The 18,918-nt window shown below is 45.6% G+C and overlaps 1 protein-coding gene across 6 annotated transcripts in view; it reads left to right on the forward strand.

Moving 5' to 3' along the window:
- The window catches only part of MRPS5 (mitochondrial ribosomal protein S5), a 31,686-nt gene extending 25,285 nt beyond the window's left edge, over positions 1-6,401 (forward strand). For all 6 annotated transcript variants that reach the window (XM_085018463.1, XM_085018464.1, XM_085018461.1 and 3 more), the window contains 2 exons: positions 2,064-2,200; positions 4,865-6,401. In XM_085018463.1, coding sequence (XP_084874589.1) covers positions 2,064-2,200; positions 4,865-5,089 — 362 coding nt within the window. In that variant the 3' untranslated portion in view covers positions 5,090-6,401. The remainder of the gene's footprint in view (positions 1-2,063; positions 2,201-4,864) is intronic.
- Positions 6,402-18,918: the final 12,517 nt, after the last annotated feature.

Below are 18,918 nucleotides of genomic sequence, written 5' to 3' on the forward strand. Positions count from 1 at the left end.
TCACCCAGGGACATCCAGTGAGCTGCAGCAGGTAGAGTCTTACCTCTCAGGCCCTTTTGAAGATTTGCCTTATACCATCTTGCATGTGCACCCCTCTCCAGGTGTGTGTGCACCTGTGCACTTCCTGTGTGTGCATTCATTTGTTCAAACACAGACACGGAGAAAAACAGATTGCCCTGCTATTACCTGTCTTCAGCTCCTCTCAAAGTCCCAGTTCTTAAATGATTGGGCATAGCTGTAGAGTCCATAATGAATTGCCTCTTTTAAGTAGGAGAGATAGTTCTAGATGACAATATTTTATCCAAATACGTACTTGCGTCCAAACATGGTTTTTACAGTCATATATTGAAAATATCTTGAAAAACCAGAAGCCAGTAAATGTTTAGCTTCCAGAGTAGATGTTCTGCCTTAGCGCAGGAAGTCATGTGCTGAGTTTCATGGTTGGCTAATCAGAATGTTAGAATCTAAACTTGAGGCGTTTTTCTCCTACCTGCATCTCACAGGTGAGGTCTAGGCTCTAGGGATATAGCAGTAAACAAACACTATCCTGGCTTTCAGGGAGCCCACATTCTGCTGAGGAGAAACATAGGATAAACAAGTTTGGCTATGTGCCTGAAAGCAGCAGTCAGGCTGCTGGTTTGCAGGAGGTGGGAGGGTGAGGAAGGAGGCCACCTTCAGTAGTGTGGTCAGAAGAGGAGGAGGACATGAGACAGACCAGGAAAGTAAGAAGGGGTCATGCAGGGCAAGCAGGCGGAAGGAAACACCGCGTGCAAAGCCCTGCAGGGGGAAAGCCTGCTTGAGGAGGCAGTGTCTCTGGGTGACGTCAGCCAGATGTCAGTCATGGAGGGCTTTGCAGGCTGAGAGATTCTTTGTTACCCCTGAACATCACAGCTTTGAACTGTACAGATTCACTTATACTTGGATTTTTTTCAAAAGTTAAGTGCTGCAGTGCTGCATGGTCCATCAGTTGAATCCATGGATGCAGAACCTTGGATGTGGCGAAACTGAGGGTGTAGAGGCTTGATTATATAAATTATACTCAAGGAGTTCCCGTTGTGGCACAGCGGAAATGAATCCGACTAGGAACCATGAGGTTGCAGGTTTGATCCCTGGCCTCACTCAGTGGGTTAAGGATCCGGTATTGCCATGAGCTGTGGTGTAGGTCACAGACACGGCTCAGATCTGGCATTGCTGTGGCTGTGGTGTAGGCCAGCAGCTACAGCTCTGATTTGACCCCTAGCCTGGGCACCTCCATATGCCACGGGTGCAGCCCTAAAAAAAAAAGGCAAAAGACACACAAAAAAAGTATACTCAGATTTTCCACTGTGTGGCAGGTTGGTGCCCCTAACCTCTGTGTTGTTCAAGGGTCAACTGTACTTATTTTAATTCAGGGGACAGTGGGAAGTGAAGGGCCTTAAATGCAGAGTATGTGTTTGCTTTGTGTTTTTAAAGCTCTTCCTAGGGAAAAGGGATTACAAATAGACAAGAGTAGGGTGAGTGACTGGAGGGGAAAACCTCCAAGAATCTTAACAGCCCTGTTTTTTTTTCGCCCATGTGTTCAAGGAACTTTTTTTTTTTTTTTTTTTTTGTCTTTTTGCTATTTTTCTTGGGCCACTCCCGCAGCATATGGAGGTTCCCAGGCTAGGGGTCTAATCGGAGCTGCAGCCACCAGCCTACGCCAGAGCCACAGCAACGCTGGATCTGAGCCGCATCTGCAACCTACACCACAGCTCTCTGCAATGCCGGATCGTTAACCCACTGAGCAAAGCCAGGGACCGAACCTGCAACCTCATGGTTCCTAGTCGGATTCGTTAACCACTGCGCCACGACGGGAACTCCGGAACTTCTATATAGTATTTTCTTAATCCTTATAACATCTTTATCATTTAAATAAATGTCATCATGGAAGTTTAATACCTCGTGAAGGGGCATCAGTTGGGAAGCAGTGAAGCAGAACCAGGGTCTCCTAAACCCAGAGGCAGAAGCCACGCGAAGCCAGCAGGTGATGCCACCTGCATTGCCCTTAAATAGGTGGGTGTTTGATTTGTTTCTCCCCTTTCTAGGCTACGGTCTCCACTGCCACCGGGCCATCATGACCATCTGCCGGCTCATTGGCATCAAAGACTTGTACGCCAAGGTGTCTGGCTCTGTCAACATGCTCAACCTCACCCGGGGCCTCTTCCTTGGGCTCTCCCGCCAGGTAACCCTTCCTTGGACTCTGAAATAGAAGGGCTTATTGGTGTTTCTGTTGTCTGCTTTGAGACCACCATGTCCTGGGCTGTCCTGGAATTGCTCTTGGGCCACCTGAGGACCAGGCATTCTTTGTAGCCTGTGGCTGCCTCAGATCAGTTAATCCAACTGAAGAGTTAGTTCATGAGAATTAACCTTTAAAAAAACTACTCCATAGCTGTTTTGAAGTTTCAAAATTAAGTATTTTTAAAAGCCAGTAATTATAATCTGTTTTATTATGGAAAGAATACGTGCTTGTTCTAAAGCTCCAACAGCATAAAAATGTAAAGTAAGAAGAAGCTGTTTCCTAATTCATCCTTGCAGTTGGAATTAGGGTGAAGCCCCTCATGCACCTCCGCTCAAGAGGAGTCTTCAGTTGAAGCAGCCGGTTTTCATGTCACCTGCATAGGTAGTTCAGAGGGACACCTGAGGTAGTAGGAACTGTGAACATTAACGTGCCTGTTTATTTTTCTGAATAGATGGGAGCTCTGCGCTTCTGCCCAGCTCACACCCTTAGCCTGGGCCAGGCTCACAGTCCCTCCAGCAGCGGCGGGGAAGGGCTGTGACTGTATGTACCCCCTCCCCCTGGGCTGTCCTCCTATCAGCTCAGCAGGGATGGCCTGTCCCTTGAAAGGATGGGTGGACCTTAGCAGAGCTGGGTAAGCAGAAGACGGCCAGGTTCAGGAAACGTTCACTGACCTCCATTTGTTGAGTGCTTTGACAGGCTTCCTGACAGAGTGCAATGGCAGTTTCTGAATAAAGTGATCCATGGAATAATTGTAGCTATCTCTGTTTAAAATAGGAAAATTCATTGAAAGAAAAAGCTTTGCATAAGAGATCTTTTTGAACAGTTGTGTGTGTGTGTGCAAGTGCACACGAATGTGCTTGTATGTGGATCTTAGTACCATCTAAAACATTCTTCAAAAGCACGTCTAAATTTAATTGTTTGATTTAACTAAGATATTTGTTTTAGATAGGTCATATTTATGATCAGGTAGATCTGTTCTTTTATGTGACATCTTTGTTTTATGTTAGTACTTTGAATCTTCTGCTATAATCATCATGTATCATCTCTTCAAAAATGTCATCAGCTATAAAAAGTTGCACCATGCTCCTCAAAAAAAGAAAAAAAAAGAAAAAAGAAAAAAAGGCACCAGCATAAGCAACATGCCACTGATTATAAGACGCTCCAGTTGTTTTTTTTTTTTGGGTGGTACCCATGGCATATGGAAGTTTCCAAGCTAGGGGTCAAATTGGAGTTACAGCTGCCTGCCTACACCACAGCCCACAGCAAGGCAGAATCTGAGCTGCATCTGCAACCTACACCACAGTTGACCACAATGCCAGATCCTAAACCCACCAAGCAAGCCCAGGAATTGAACCCGCATCCCCATGGATACTAGTTGGGTTCATTACCGCTGAGGCACAATGGGAACTCTCCACTCCAGTTTAAATTACTTTATTTATTTAATTTATTTATTTTTAATGAATCAGAGCTTCTCTTTTCTAATTTCAAACAGGTATGGAATTAGAATAGTATAAGATGAACATAAAGTTTGGAAACATGAGATTGAACATATCTGATGATGTTTTAGGTATTGTAAGGTACTGTCAATAAACCATGTGAGTTTATTCTCCTGACTTTGGCTACCTTCTGTTATGAATCCCCATGGCTCTCACACAGCATCAACAGTAAGTGGCTCGGGGCCAGTTTAGTTTCTCTATACCACCCCCAACCAGCCCCAGTCATTTTGAACCACATCTCAGATATTAATTAATTTCACTCATAAATATTTCAGCATGTATCTTTAAAAGATAAAGACTAAAAAGTACCCAGCAATACTACTATCATATGTAAAAAATCAACAATAACTCAGTATCAAATATGTAGTCAGTGTTCATAGAAATATATCCATCTGTCATACTAAAAAAAAATTTTTTTTGGGTCTTTTTGCCTTTTCTAGGGCCGCTCCCACGGCATATTGAGGTTCCCAGGCTAGGGGTCTGATAGGGGCTGTTGCTGCTGGCCACAGCCACAGCAGCGCGGGATCTGAGCCACGTGTGTAAACTACACCACAGCTCACAGCAACGCTGGATCCTTAGCCCACTGAACAAGGCCAGGGATCGAACGCGCAACCTCATGGTTCCTAGTCGGATTCGTTAACCACTGCGCCACGATGGGAACTCCTAAAAAATATTTTTATACAATTTGTTTGAATCAGGCTGCAGAAAAGGCCAATACATTTTAAATCTGTGCTCTATCTTTTAAGTTATTTTTAATCTGTAAGTTCACCTCTTTTTTTTTCCCCTTGCATTTTTCGTTTTTGAGGAAACCAGGGTGTTTGTCCTGGTTTCCCAGTCAGGTGCTAAATATTGGTCGTTAGCATCTTCTCTCCCTGATGTCCTGTAAATTGGTAGCTAGAGCTGGGGTGTGATGAGAGTCAAGTTCGGTTTTGGGCACAGCATGGCACCTGGTTAGGAGGGTTTGGATGGAGGCCAAGGCCCTTTCTTCATCCCTCTTGGGTGTGCAGAGATGAGACTGAGATGATTCTGCCCATGGTAGGAAGTTCCTGCTTGTTAAGTTGTAGACATACCTCATAGACCTAACCTGGTGTGTCAATTTGCTTGTGTCCAGGAAACCCATCAACAACTGGCTGATAAGAAGAGTCTCCATGTTGTGGAATTCCGGGAGGAATGTGGCCCTCTGCCCATCGTGGTTGCCTCCCCCCAGGGAGCCTTGAGAAAGGATCCAGAGCCAGAAGATGAGGTTCCAGACATCACACTGGACTGGGAAGATGTGAAGGCCGCTCAGGGAATGAAGCGCTCTGTGTGGTCAGGTTTAAAGAGAGCCGCCACCTAGGCTTCACTCTGGCCTGGCTCAGCCCAGCACCTGGGAGAGACTCAGCCCTTCATACCCAGGATTCTCAATTTTTTTTTTTTTAAACTGGAAAGGCCAATGTTAAACTTCTTTATTTACAAATAATAAATAATTATAGATTTAATTGATTGAGCATGTCATATATACCAATCATTGTGGTAGGTATTTTATGTATGTATCTTAGTTCAAAACTATTTTAAATATTCATTTAAATTAGCAAAAATCAAATTAATTAGGGAGGCAGGGCTTATACTCTAACCTAATAAAAAAATAATGTGCAGTCAAGTTATAGTTACTTGACTATAGTCACACAGCTAGAAAGCAGAGGAAAATGGGCAGAACTTGTTTTCTTTTTGACTTCTCTTTTTAGTAAACCTCTTTGTGTTGACGTTTTATGGTTACTCTATAGTTACTCTAAGGTTCTGTAGTTACTCTGAGGTTACTCTAGGTATTACATTACACCTACTTGACTTATCACCAGTCTCCTGGTGCTGACTTTTTACCAGTTTGAGTGAAGATGAGAAACCTTACTTCCCTTTAAATACCTTTACCTGTCCCTGTTTCTGTAATTATTTTAAAATTTCCTTTGCTTACACTGAGGACCATATTAGACGTTATACTTCTTGCTTCAACCATCAAACATAATGGAAAAACCTTTAGAAGAAAAAAATTTGCCTATTGTATTTCCCTAGGTTTTGCTCTTTCAGTCATTCTTTCCTGATGTGCTGAGAGTCCTTCCTTTATCATTTTGAGCAGGGAAAAGCCAAGTTCTCCTGTGTCTGCTTTTTTACTCTCATACTACTACCACACTCTCAAGACCTCTGACGCCAGATATGGGCGGTCGTTGGGGGGGGTTCCCTCACCAAGCAGTCCTCTGCAACAGCACCTGTATGTCTGACAAGTTAATTCTGACGCCTTCCATCTGAAGATAACATCGAATTCCACTGGTTAAGGGCTCAGTCCCACAAGACTGCCCTTGTCCCATTCAAATGCCAGTCACAAGTGTGGTTGTCAACTGTGCTTCTGACTGATCAGCTATAAATCATTGGTTCCCATGATTTCCTCATTGTGGTTGATTCATTTGCTAGAGTAGCTCATAGAACGTAGGAAAACAGTTCACTTAACTGTTTACCAGTTTATTATAAAAGAATATGATGAAGGATACAGAAGAACTTCCAGATGGAAGAAATGCAAAATTTTAAAATTTTCATGAAGTCTAATTCATCTTTTCTGTTTGTTGCCTATATCTATGATGTTCTATACAAGAAATTAGCATTAAATCCAATATTGTGAAGCTTTTGTCCTATGTTTTCTTTTAGGAGTTTTATAGTTTTGGGTCTTACATTAGGTCTTTGATTTACTTTGAGTTTGTTTTGGTGTTTGGTGTTGGGTTAGAGATCTACTTCATTCTTTCAAATGTGCATATTCCAATTTTTCCAGCACCATTTGTTGGAAAGACTATCCTTTCCCCATTGGATGGTCTTGGCACCCTTGCCAAAAAAAGGTTATTTCTGGGCTCTCTATTCTCCATTGGTTTACATGTCTGTCTTTTTGCCAGTACCACACTGTTTTCATGGAAGTTTTAAAGGCAGGAAATATGAGTCTTTTAGTTTTGTTCTTCTTTTTCAAGATTGTTTTGGCTAATCAGGTGTCCCTTGAAATTCGGTAAGAATTTTAGGATAGGTATTTCTATTTCTGCAAAAAAAAAAAAAAAAGAAAACTTTGGGGTTTTAACAGGGGTTGCATTGACTCTGTAGATCATTTGGGGGTAGCCACGACAACAAAATTAAGTCTTCCAATCCACAAACATGGGTATGTGCTCATTTATTTTGGTCTTTTATTTCTCTTAGCAATGTTTTATAGTTTTCATTGTACAAATCTTTTACTTCCTTGTTTAAATTAATTTCGAAGTACTTTATTCTTTTGATGCCATTTTATTTTATTTTATTTTTTATTATTATTATTTTTTTTTGTCTTTTTGCTTTTTCTTGGGCCACTCCTGCGGCATATGGAGGTTCCCAGGCTAGGGGTCTAATCGGAGCTGTAGCCACCGGCCTACGCCAGAGCCACAGCAACGCGGGATCCGAGCCGCGTCTGCAACCTACACCACAGCTCACAGCAACGCCGGATCGTTAACCCACTGAGCAAGGGCAGGGACCGAACCCGAAACCTCATGGTTCCTAGTCAGATTCGTTAACCACTGTGCCACGACGGGAACTCCTTTTGATGCCATTTTAAAAGGAATTTCTTTTGTAATTTCCATTTGATAAGGGATGTTGATCTACAGTTTTCTTATAGTGACTTTGGCTTTGCTATCAAGGTAATGCTAATCTCATGTAATGAGTTAGGAAGTATTTCCCTGCCTCAGTCTTTTGGGGAAGTTTGAGAAGGATTAATTCATCTGTAAACGTTTGATAGAATTCACCAATGAAGCTATCAAGTCTAGGGATTTTCTTTGTCAGGAAATTTTTGATTACCTATTTAAATCTCCTCAGTAGTTACAGGTCTATTCATATTTTTTTTCTTAATGATTTAATTTTGGTAGGTTTTGTGCTTTTATGAATTTGTTCATTTCATCTAGATTATCCAATTTATTGGTGTAAAATTGTCCAGTGTATTCATAATCCTTTTTATTTCTATGGAATCAGTATTAACATCCTCACTTTGATTTCTAATTTTTTTTTTTTTTTTTTTTTTTTTTTTTTTGTCTTTTTGCCGTTTCTTGGGCTGCTCCCGCAGCATATGGAGGTTCCCAGGCTAGGGGTCTAATCGGAGCTGTAGCTGCCAGCCTACACCAGAGCCACAGCAGCACAGGATCCGAGCCGCATCTGCCACCTACACCACAGCTCACGGCAATGCCGGATCCTTAACCCACTGAGCAAGGGCAGGGACCAAACCTGCAACCTCATGGTTCCTAGTCGGATTCGTTAACCACTGCACCACCACGGGAACTCCCATTTCTAATTTTTGAAAAAGTTTGCACCTTCTCTTTTTTTCTTAGTCCACCTAGCTAAAGGTTTGTCAATTCTGTTGATCTTTGCAAAGAACCAACACTTGGTTTCATTGATTTTTTAAAAATTATTTTTCTATTCTCTATTTTGTTTACCTCTCCTCTAATCTTTATTATTTCCTACTTTCTGCAAGTTTTGGGTTTAGTTTATTCTCTTTTTCTAGTTCCTTAATTTATAAATTTGTCAGTTTGAAATCATTCTTGGTTTTTAATGTAAGCATTTATAGCTATGAATTTCTCCCTTTGCACTGTTTTTGTTATGTCCCATAAGTATGCTATGCTTTAATTTATCTCCAAGTATTTCTAATTTGAGATTCCTTTTTGTGTTATTGATTGCTGAAAATGTGTTGGTTGATATCTACAAATTTATTTATTTATTTATTTATTCATCTTTTTTTTGCCATTTCTTAGGCCGCTCCCACAGCATATGGAGGTTCCCAGGCTAGGGGTCCAATCGGAGCTGTAGCCACCAGCCTACCCCAGAGCCACAGCAACGCGGGATCCAAGCCACATCTGCGACCTACACCACAGCTCACGGCAACGCCGGATCGTTAACCCACTGAGCAAGGGCAGGGAGCGAACCCGAAACCTCATGGTTCCTAGTTGGATTTGTTAACCACTGAGCCATGACGGGAACTCTGATATCTATAAATTTATTAATTTTCAAGTTTTCCTTTTGTTATTGAATTTTTTTTTGGTCTTTTTTTTTGTTGTTGTTGTTGTTGTTGTTGTTGTTGTTGTTGTTGTTGTTGCTATTTCTTGGGCCGCTCCCGTGGCATATGGAGGTTCCCAGGCTAGGGGTTGAATCGGAGCTGTAGCCACCGGCCTACACCAGAGCCACAGCAACGCGGGATCCGAGCCGGGTCTGCAGCCTACACCACAGCTCACGGCAACGCCAGATCCTGAACCCACTGAGCAAGGGCAGGGATCGAACCCGCAACCTCATGGTTCCTAGTCGGATTCGTTAACCACTGCGCCACGACGGGAACTCCTTGTTATTGATTTTTAACTTCATTTTGTTGTGGTTGGAGAAATTACTTTTTATAATAGTTATCTTTTTAAATTAATTATTTATTTACCTATTTACTTACTTTTTTAGGGCCACACCTGGGGCATAGGAAAGTTCCCAGGCTAGGGGTCGAATCAGAGCTGTAGCTGCACAGAAACATGGTCACAGAAACATGGGGTCCCAGCCTTGTCTGTGACCTACACCACAGCTCACAGCAACACCAGATCCTTAACCCACTGAGTTCATGGATACTAGTCAGTTTCATTACTACTGAGCCACAATGAGAATTCCATTATCTTTATAAATCTGTGAGACAATTTGTGGCCTAACATATGGTCTCGCCAAACTTTCTGCTGGTAATTTTAATGAGAATCCATTTTATGTGGTAATTCATTTCTTGCCTCTTTAAAGATTGCATTTTTATTTTTTGCTTTGAAAACCTGATTATAATGTGTCTTGATGTTCATCCCTTTGATTTTATCTTACTTTCAGTTTATTTTTTAAATGTTTATATTCATGTTTTCATCAAATTCAGGAAGTTTTCAGCCATTACTTCTTCAAATATTTTTTCCTGCCCTTTTCTGTTTTTTTCTGGAACTCCCACAATGTGTATGTTGATCTGTTTGATGCTGTCCCATGGGTATCTTAGCTCTGCTCATTTTTCTTCAAGCTTTTTCTTCCTGTTTCTCAGATTGATAATTTTTGTTGCTTTATGTTCAAGTTCATTCTTCTGTCTGCTCAAACCTGCCTTTTAGTCCCTTTAATAAAAATTTCCATTTCAATTATTGTATTGTAGCCACAGAATTTTGTTTATTTCAATTTAGATGTTCAATATCTTTACTGGTATTTCTATTTTGTTCATGAATTGTGTTTTTGGCTTTGTCCACATCTTCCTTTAGTTCTTTGAGCATCTTTAAGACGGTTGTTTTAAAGTCATTGTCTAGTAAATCTGTCATCAAATCTTTCTTAAAGACAGAATCAAAAGTAGATATTTTACTCTAATAATGTGGTAATTCTAAAAAATCAGATTATCTTCCTTTCCCAAGATTTCATGCCTTTAAATTAATTAATTAATTAATTTGTATTGTAGGTTGGCTCTAGGTCAAGAATCTCTGAGAGGTAAACTTAAAGTCTTAAGTGTTTTTTGAGTCTGTGCCTTTCCCTAGGCATGCATGGTCACTTTATAACACTCCTTGTGTATGCACCTGCTTTTGAATCTCCTATTTTTCAATGTCTGGCTCCCAAAAGGTGAAAAACAGAAAAATAAAGAGGGAAGAAAATGGCATTATCCCTTTAAATCCTCTTAAGGTCATTTCACACATAATCTATAACAAATGATACATTGTGACTAGTTTGTTTATTTATTTATTTTTGCCGTGCCCATGGCACATGGAAGTTCCCAAGCCAGGGATTGAACCCACGCTGCAGCAGTGACTCAAGCTGCTGCACTGACAACCCTGGATCTTTAACCTGCTGAGCTCCACATTATCACTATTTTTATTTTGAACAAACTTATATATTAGATAATTAAGAAAATATGTCTTTTTCCTTCACTTACTCCTTCTCTGATGCTCTTCCTTTCTTTATGCAGACCTGAGTTTCTGGCCTTTATCATTTCCCATTTTTCTGAACAACTCTTTTAACATTTCTTGCAAGGCAAGTCTACTTGATGACAAACTCTCTCAATTGTTGGAGAAAAATTATTTCTCCCTCACTTTGAAATATAATATTAGGATACAGAATTCAAAGTTGGTGAGTTTTTTTCCCCTCAACACATCAACTGTTTCATTCTACTCCCTTCTTGTGTGGTTTCTGAGAAGTATGATGCAATTCTTATTTTTGCTTCTCTTTAGGTGAGGTATGTTTTTCCTCCGACTTCTCTGAAGATTTTTGTTTACCTCTGATTTTCTGTAATTTCAGACTGACGCAAATATGGTGAAATGGTTTTTGACAGACTCCAAGGTAATTCAAGGAGGAAAAGAATAGTCCTTTAAGCTATACACAAAAGTTCACTCAAAATGGATTGTGGGAGTTCTCACGTGGCGCAACAAGGTCAGCAGCATCCTGGGAGTGCTGGGAAGCAGGTTCTGTACCTGGCTAGGTGCAGTAGGTTAAGGATCCAGCAATACTGCAGCTGTGGTTTAGGTCACAACTGTGGCCCAGATCTGATCCCTGCCCCAGGAACTCCACATGCTGTGGGATAGCAAAAAAAAAAAAAAAAAAAACAACCATACACCTACATATAAAGGTTAATAAAATTTCTAGGAGATAACACAGGAAAAAATCTTGTTCAAGACCTTGGGGTAGGCAATGACTGATGTGTCGTAGAAACATAAAAAGGATATCTCAATAGAGATATGTTGGTAAACCAGTCTTCGTAAAAATAAATCTGCTTTTTCTTATTATTTTTCTTTTTAGGGCTGCACCTGTGGTATATGGAAGTTCCCAGGCTAGGGGTCGAATTGGAGCTGTAGCTGCAGGCCTACGCACAGCCACAGCAAATGGGCTCTGAGCCTCATCTGCAACCTACACCACAGCTCGTGGCAAAGCCAGATCCTTAACCCACTGAGCAAGCCCAGGGGTCAAACCCACATTCTCATGCATCCGAGTCGGGTTGGTTACCCCTGAGCCACGATGGGAACTCATAAATCTGCTTTTTAAAGGACAGAATTAAGAACACAGAAGGGCAAGCCAGAGACTACGAGCAAATATTTACAATGCATACACCTGACAGAGGTCTTGTGTCCGAATTGGGTCATGCAATCCTCTGACTATATATACAGTTGCATCTAATTAATTGTGGTTCTGCCCTGTGAATTTGCCTACTTGCTACTATTTATTTGTACCCCTGAAGTTGATCCTCATGGTACTTCTGGGTCACCTGTGGTCATGTGCCCACTACTAAGGAACTTGAGTTGCCTGATGTGCACACTCCGGCTGTGGTTGAACACGGTGATGCTCTGCGTTCAAGTTTCAGCCCTTGTCCTGTAACCAAGTATCCTTTTCATGGTCTATGCAGTGCCATGCATTTTGCATTTTGTGTGTGTGTGTGCTTTTCGTTGATGATTCTGCTTTTTCAAAGTGGTGCCCAAGCATAGTTAGTGCTGGCTAGTGTTCCAAAGAACAAAAAGGCCGTGATGTGCCTTATGGAGAAAGTACCTGTGCTTTGTAAGCTTCATTCAAGAATGAATTATAGTGCTGCTGGCCATGAGTTCAATGTTAATGCATCAACAAAATACAATAAATAAGGTGTCTTTCAACAGAAACACACATAAAACCAGGCTATGTATGTGCCAGCAGTGAAAATGTTGTGACCTTACGCCTGTAGAACTCAATCCTGTGCAAACCATTATATATAGGCTGGATAACCAACAAGGTCCTACTGTATAGCCCTGGGAACTATATTCACTATCTTGTGATAAACAGTAACAGAAAATAATGTGAAAAATAATGTATTCACATGTGCAGTTGAATCTCTTTGCTGTGCAACAGATGTTAATGCATGGTAAATCAACTATAGTAAAATAAAACAAATTTTAAAAGAAAAAGGAGAAAGATCGGAATCTTGTAGTTACTCTAGGAGTAAGGTGTTTTTGGTGACTTTATAGAAACTACTGCAAATGAGATTCAAACATACATCACACACACACACGTGTGTGTGTGTGTGTGTGTGTGTGTGTGTGTGTGTGTGTGTGTGTTTTAAACGTGTCTCTGCTCCATTCAAGACTTCAGTATTGCTGTTTCTGATGACTGAAGGGAACTAATTTTTAGTGAAGGCGGGGCTGGTTCTTGGGTTCAAGGCGGCTGAGCACGGCGGGGGTCCCGCTGCTCCTGCGCAGGCGTGTTGCTCACCGCAGGGCAGACGGAAGGGCGGGGCAACGTCTCTGCACACGGCCGGCCGCCGCCATCTTGGGTTGCGTGTGTGGCTCGCCTTAGCCTCAAGGCGGCGCCAAGTCAGGGCGTTGGCAAGGTGTTAGGTGCGAGGCCTCTGTAGCGGGCTCCCTTTTGGCCGGTGAAGTAGACTTTGCACAAAAAGCAGAGGTGAGACCTTGTCCTGTCCCCTGAATTGCCACATATTTTCCCCGAGGACCCCGTGGGTTAGCGGTGACGGCCATAACGCACTAACGCGGCTGCTGGCTGGACAGGCCTGGAGCCGACGCTTGTGGAAGTCTGGCTGTGAGGGCAGGAGGAGCAGGGGGGATGGAGGGCTTTGGGGTGGCTTTGGCTTGAGTGGGGATGTTGCTGGTTTCTCGTACTGGGGTCTTGCCTGCTTCTTGCTCTGTTTGTGGCTGCTGTTGGCCTTGCCTGGAGGGGCGGGATCGGAGTCAGGTCTGCAGGCACCACTGCAGGTCAGCTGCAAGGGCTTGTGGAAGGAATGGGCTCGTGCAGGGGGGCGGCTCCGAGGCGCCGGAGGCTGGACGAGGGTTTGCTGTGTGGGGAGGGATGTGGGAGGGACGGGGTCGGGGGAAGGACCCGGCAAGAACAAGGCAAGGGAGACGCTCCTCTGAACAACGTCTTCCCCTTTGCTCCCTTTCTTTATAAAGTTTGAATCCCTTAAAACATTTTAAAGGAGGAGGTGAGGTCCCTTGCTGTGCCAGAGGGAGGAGCAATAGGGACGTGGGTAGAGATGTGAATTTCAGGTTTACCGAAGGTCGTGGGTGGGCTTCCGTTGCTAGCTGAGGCCCTGCCGAGGTTGGAGGCAGGGAGGGCGGCGGTGGACGCACCAGCTCTGCCAGCAGAGTGTTCCCAGCACCGCGGCTGGGAGGGAAAAGAGAGCACCATCTCTTCTTGACCAGCGGCAAGGGAAGGGTCCCAGGTGCCCACCCATCCTGCGGGTGACAGGGGAATAGTTGTGCACGTGGCCTTGGTCCCGGTGCTGATGCGAGGCTTCCAAGGGCCCAAGGCCACGTCTGCCGGTGTGGTTGTTCCCAGGAAAGGGCAGGGTCCTTTTAGCCATCCTTGTCCGGGGCACCTCTCCCTGCTTCCTGACAATGGGGGCCCCGGTGGCTTTGGCAGCCTCATCTGTTCTCCTCACAGCTGTCTGGGAAGTAACCTCTCTCTCGGCCCAGGAGAACGGAGCTCGCTGTATCCAGCGGAGACTTCTTACTCCTCCTCAAGGTGGGGTCCTGAGGGGGTCCCTTCCCTGTGGGACTGTCCTCCCACCCCAGCAGGAAGAACAGTCTCCTGGAGAGAAAAGTTTGGGGGCGGGAAGGATCCTGGCAGCCAAACACCACTGAAGGCTTCCTTGCAGATTTTCAGGGTCTGGTGCTAAAATGCAAGTATCTTCAGAGGCAGTAGCCCTTTTAAGCCCCGGAGGTGAAGGGGGGCAGCTGAGACCCTGTGTGGCGCCAGGCCAGGGCCAGGGGAGCAGGGAAGAGACGCGCTTGAGGGGACAGGGGACCTGGGGGTGTTTAGTCTGTGCACCTGATGCTTGTGCAGGGTGGTTCCTCCCCTGCCTGGGCATCCCCTCAGCCTGCCTGGCTCAGGGCCTGGCCCAGCCTCTTAGCAGCAGCCTCAGCTGGGTGTGATCCAGAGTCTACACAGTGGCAGTGGCAATAGCACCTGCCTGGCAGGATCGCTGTGAGGTGACGGACACACCCAGACACACGTGTGGGCAGCTCTTTGCTTCAGCCCCACTGAGAATGCACTCAGGCCACTGGGGACCCTTGTGTGTGACCCAGGAGGGAACAGAGCTGAGCGGGCAGACAGGGGCAGGATGGGGTCCTAAGGTGAGCACAAGGCAGCTTTCTCCATCTCCCTAAGCCCCTCCCCACCTCCCTGCCTGGTGAGGCCAGAACCCCCTGCCCCTCCTGTTACAGCCAGGGCACAGAGGGTACCCTGTAGGAAGAGTCCCTTAAGGGCCAAGGATCCTTTGTAGCCGGGACCAGAAATCCACCTGCTTCAGGGAAGTAGGGTGAAGGGCAGGCATCCCTATCAGAGCATCTGATCTGCACAGCCAGCTCCTCAGCCACTCTGTCTCGGGGTGCATTCTTGTCATTGTTTGCCCAAGGCAGGGCCCAGGCTGCGAGTGGAGGCCCCTGCCCCATGTTAAGGAGTGAGGGGTTGGCTGAAATATGCTGTCTGTCCACTGTACTTCCCCTGCGCGCCACCCCTTCCTGGCCTGGGCGATAAGAACGACTCATAGGGGGGATTCTGGGGACCGATTGAGTTCTGCATCCCTCTGCCACGTTCCCTCCTGGGAGCTGCCTGGAGCCCCCGGTCCTTCTAGCCTCACTCCGTCCTGTTTGGGGGTGGGCATGGGTGAGCATCTGCAGAGAAGCACCTGGTCAGGACATCTGCCTGGCAGGTGGGGATGGGGGAGGTGCTTGTTGGCATAAGGAGCAGAGGCTGGGCTGTGGAGATCAGGACACTGCCAGGAGCAGGACACCCGCTGGGTATGGGGACACTGTCAGGAACATGGTTAATTAATTAACACAATGCCAGTACCATCATCTGTCCAGGTTAGAACCTTAGGATCTTTCTAGACCTTTCCCTCCTTCATTCCCATGATAGTGACCCCAGCTGGCACTTAATTCAGCCTCCCTTGCCTGGGTCCTAGGTGCTTCCCTGAACAAAGTCCTTGAATCCTCCCAACAACCTGTGAGGCAAGACGGAGATTCCCATTCTGTAGGCCGGAGCGCTGAGGCTGAGAGAGGCCACACGCCTGTGCTGGCACAGGATCCGTGCCCTGGGGCAGTGCCTTCCATGGGGGTCTCTGGAAGGCAAAACCTGGTCCGGTCTATCCCACATTCCCAGCCCAGCCTGTCTGTCCTCCTCTTCTTACAATGCTGCTGCCCAGGGCCATAGCATCTCTCACCTGGAGAGCTGTCTATGTCCAATGGGTGCTACTGCAGGAGGGAAAGTCAGGCTGCGTCCCCACCTTCAGGGCTATCGCAGGCTGTGCTAACTGCCTGAGATCTCCCTTCCCATACCCTACTTAGGATGTGGGTGCAGCTCATCACTAAATTGTGTCCTTTCCAGGAGAAGACATAACTGGTAGCACTGACTGAGCAGAACTGGGGTCAGGGGTCTTGTTCCCAGAAGAGGGTTATATGCAGATGAAACCCCTCCCAGACAACTTGCCCTGCACAGAGAAGGCCCCCAGGAACTGCCCCCAGAGCCCCCATGAAGCAAGTGGGCCACAGCCACTGAAGTCACGGGTGGGAGCCTCCAAAATGTCCTGGTGGGATGTGATCCACAGCTGCCGCTCCCTCTTTCTGTCTGTGATGCACATCCTCACCCACCTGTGTAGTCACCTTGGTTTGTTTCATTCTGCAAATTGTGGCTCTTGGTCACATCTGCTTCTTAAGCCCTCTTGGGTCCCTGGAGGTACTTAACTCTTTGTTCCATGAACATAAAGACACCCAATTATTCACCTTCTTCACAAACCAACAGCTAGACTGGGGGCTTTTAGCTTTGCAGGGGCTGCAATGTGGGGCTCAGCAGTCACCTGATCAGGCATGTCTGTGACTTTGCAGTTCCGAGCAGGCAGCCCCTTTCAGGAAGACAAGTGTACCCAGGACCTGGACTTGGCCATGTGGCCTCCTGAGACCCTGCTAGTGGTCTGGGGCTGTCCCAAATGCCCAAGAACTTCATCCCTCTCTCTGAAGTTTTCTGTCTATGGGCATCAGGTCCACTCCAAGGTCTTGTCCCACTGTCACTTCCTGCGAAGCCAGAAAACAGACCCTCATGGGGACAAGCCTGGGTATCTGAGGGCAGTGAGTGAGCCCAGGGACTCAGGGACAGAAGGAGTTGGCCCCAAACCCAGCTCCAGCTCTGACCAGCCGAGTGTGTCTATTTCCTTAGCTGTAAGAGGACAGTAGTAGCCATCTCCTGTGCCCTCCTCACTCCAGGAGGCTTTCTGCATGGCAGGCAAGATGGTCACACTGTACAAATGTGGGTCCTTTGTGTGGCCGTGTTTGGGTGCTGGTGCCACCTGACCTTTGGTCCAAGGCAGGGCCACCAAGCAGGCGTCCTCTAAGAAATGTCCCACCTAGATGTGCCCCAGAGGAGGTTCCCTCCTGCCTGAGACCCAGAGGCAGAGCTGAGACATGCCAGCCGCCTTTCAGGGGGCAGATACCATCTGCACATCCAGGGGCCACAGGTCCCAGCACATAGTAGGTGCTTAGTCAGTGCCCATTCTCTGCAGTCTGAGGACCTTTGTGCTGTTGCCCCGCAGACTTCTTAATGCCCTCCTCCCTCTGCAGTGTGGGTTTCTGGGGGAGCACTGCCCTTATCAGGGAGGTCTGCCCGCTGGCCAGAACTTGTACCTGCCAACACTTCCTAAAGAGCTGCATGAGACAGAGGTGAACAGTGAGATGCAGAAGCAGGAAGACTGGACTGGGGTCCGTTGGAGTGAGAGAGGAGGGGTGGTCTGGGTGAAGGAAAACCACCAGGAGAGGGCATTTTTGAGACTACCCACCCCCCATTACACCCAGTGTGAAGAGGATGCAAATCAAATGTCCAGATGAAGTTACAAATGAAAAAAAAAAAAAAAAAAAAAAGAAGAAAAAGACTCAGGACAGAAGGAATGAGAAGTCATGTCAGAGGATCTTCCTCAAAGCTGGGACTAAGGAAGCTCTACAGTTCGTTTGCAGCAAAAAGGGAAAATAGAGAAAGAACATGTCAAAGTTCCTTTAAAGAGGATAATTAAAATTTCAAAACATTGAGAACCCCTGGGAAATTCAACTATTAAGCCTCTGGCTTCTTCTTTTTTTTTCTTCTTCTTCTTTGAGGGGGTTGAACATGAGTCTGTTAGCAGCATGGAGCTTTATGTAAAAAGAAAGACTTCCCTCCATCAACACTTGATTGCATATTGTGTGAGACATGTGACAAATTTCCTGTCATTTCCTAATAGGTACTTTAATTTTTCAGGATAAAGCTTTAGTCAAAACTTCTCCTTCCAATTTGCTATAACATTTTCACTTAAATTTTTATTTTTTTATTTTTTTGTCTTTTTGCCTTTTTCTAGGGCTGCTCCCATGGCATATGGAGATTCCCAGGCTAGGGATCAAATCGGAGCCATAGCCACCAGCCTACGCCAGAGCCACAGTAACATGGGATTCAAGCCGCGTCTGCAACCCACACCACAGCTCATGGCAATGTCAGATCCTCAACCCACTGAGCAAGGCCAGGGATCAAACCCGAAACCTCATGGCTCCTGGTCGGATTCGTTAACCACTGCGCCACGATGGGAACTCCTTAACTTAAATTTTAATTGGACATGAAAGTGGCCTTTTCTGGTGCCATTACCCTGGGATAACAAAGAACCTTTTGAAGATCCCACTGTGAGCCAGTGTCATCACCGTGTCCCCACTCATTGGAAAGGGAATAAGATGTCAACTAATTAAACCTCTGCATGAGGTGTGACTCTTTGCTCTCTATGCCCACTAGCAAGTGATAGTGCAGCCTCTGGCCCTACACCTCCATGCTGGGAGCTGACCACTTTTTGAGATACCTGTTCTGGTGTCCCAGCTCCAGAATATCATTACCTTCCTTGAAGGAAGAGATAAGGGAGCACTTCAGAGCAGGAGCAGAGCCTTCAAGATTCCTAACTGAGAACCCTCCTTCCTAATCCTCCTCTCCTTCCGACCCGGACGTCTCATGCCCAAAATGTGGCACTGCCCCTTGTCACCCTACTACCTTTCACACTCTAGCCCAGTCCCCTCTCTCTCCTATGGAGTGGCCCAAGGAAATTCTAAAAACTCTTACCCACATTCCCGGTTGGAACAGAACACCGAGTACACTGTGCAGAGTGCGTCTGACACGTTGCACAAAGAGCGAGAAGAAATG

This window comes from Sus scrofa, chromosome 3 (assembly GCF_054392235.1).
Source record: "Sus scrofa isolate SSC_HxYL_T2T_F1_AM1 chromosome 3, Sscrofa_HxYL_maternal_Yorkshire_Landrace_v2.0, whole genome shotgun sequence".
NCBI classification, from domain to species: domain Eukaryota; kingdom Metazoa; phylum Chordata; class Mammalia; order Artiodactyla; family Suidae; genus Sus; species Sus scrofa.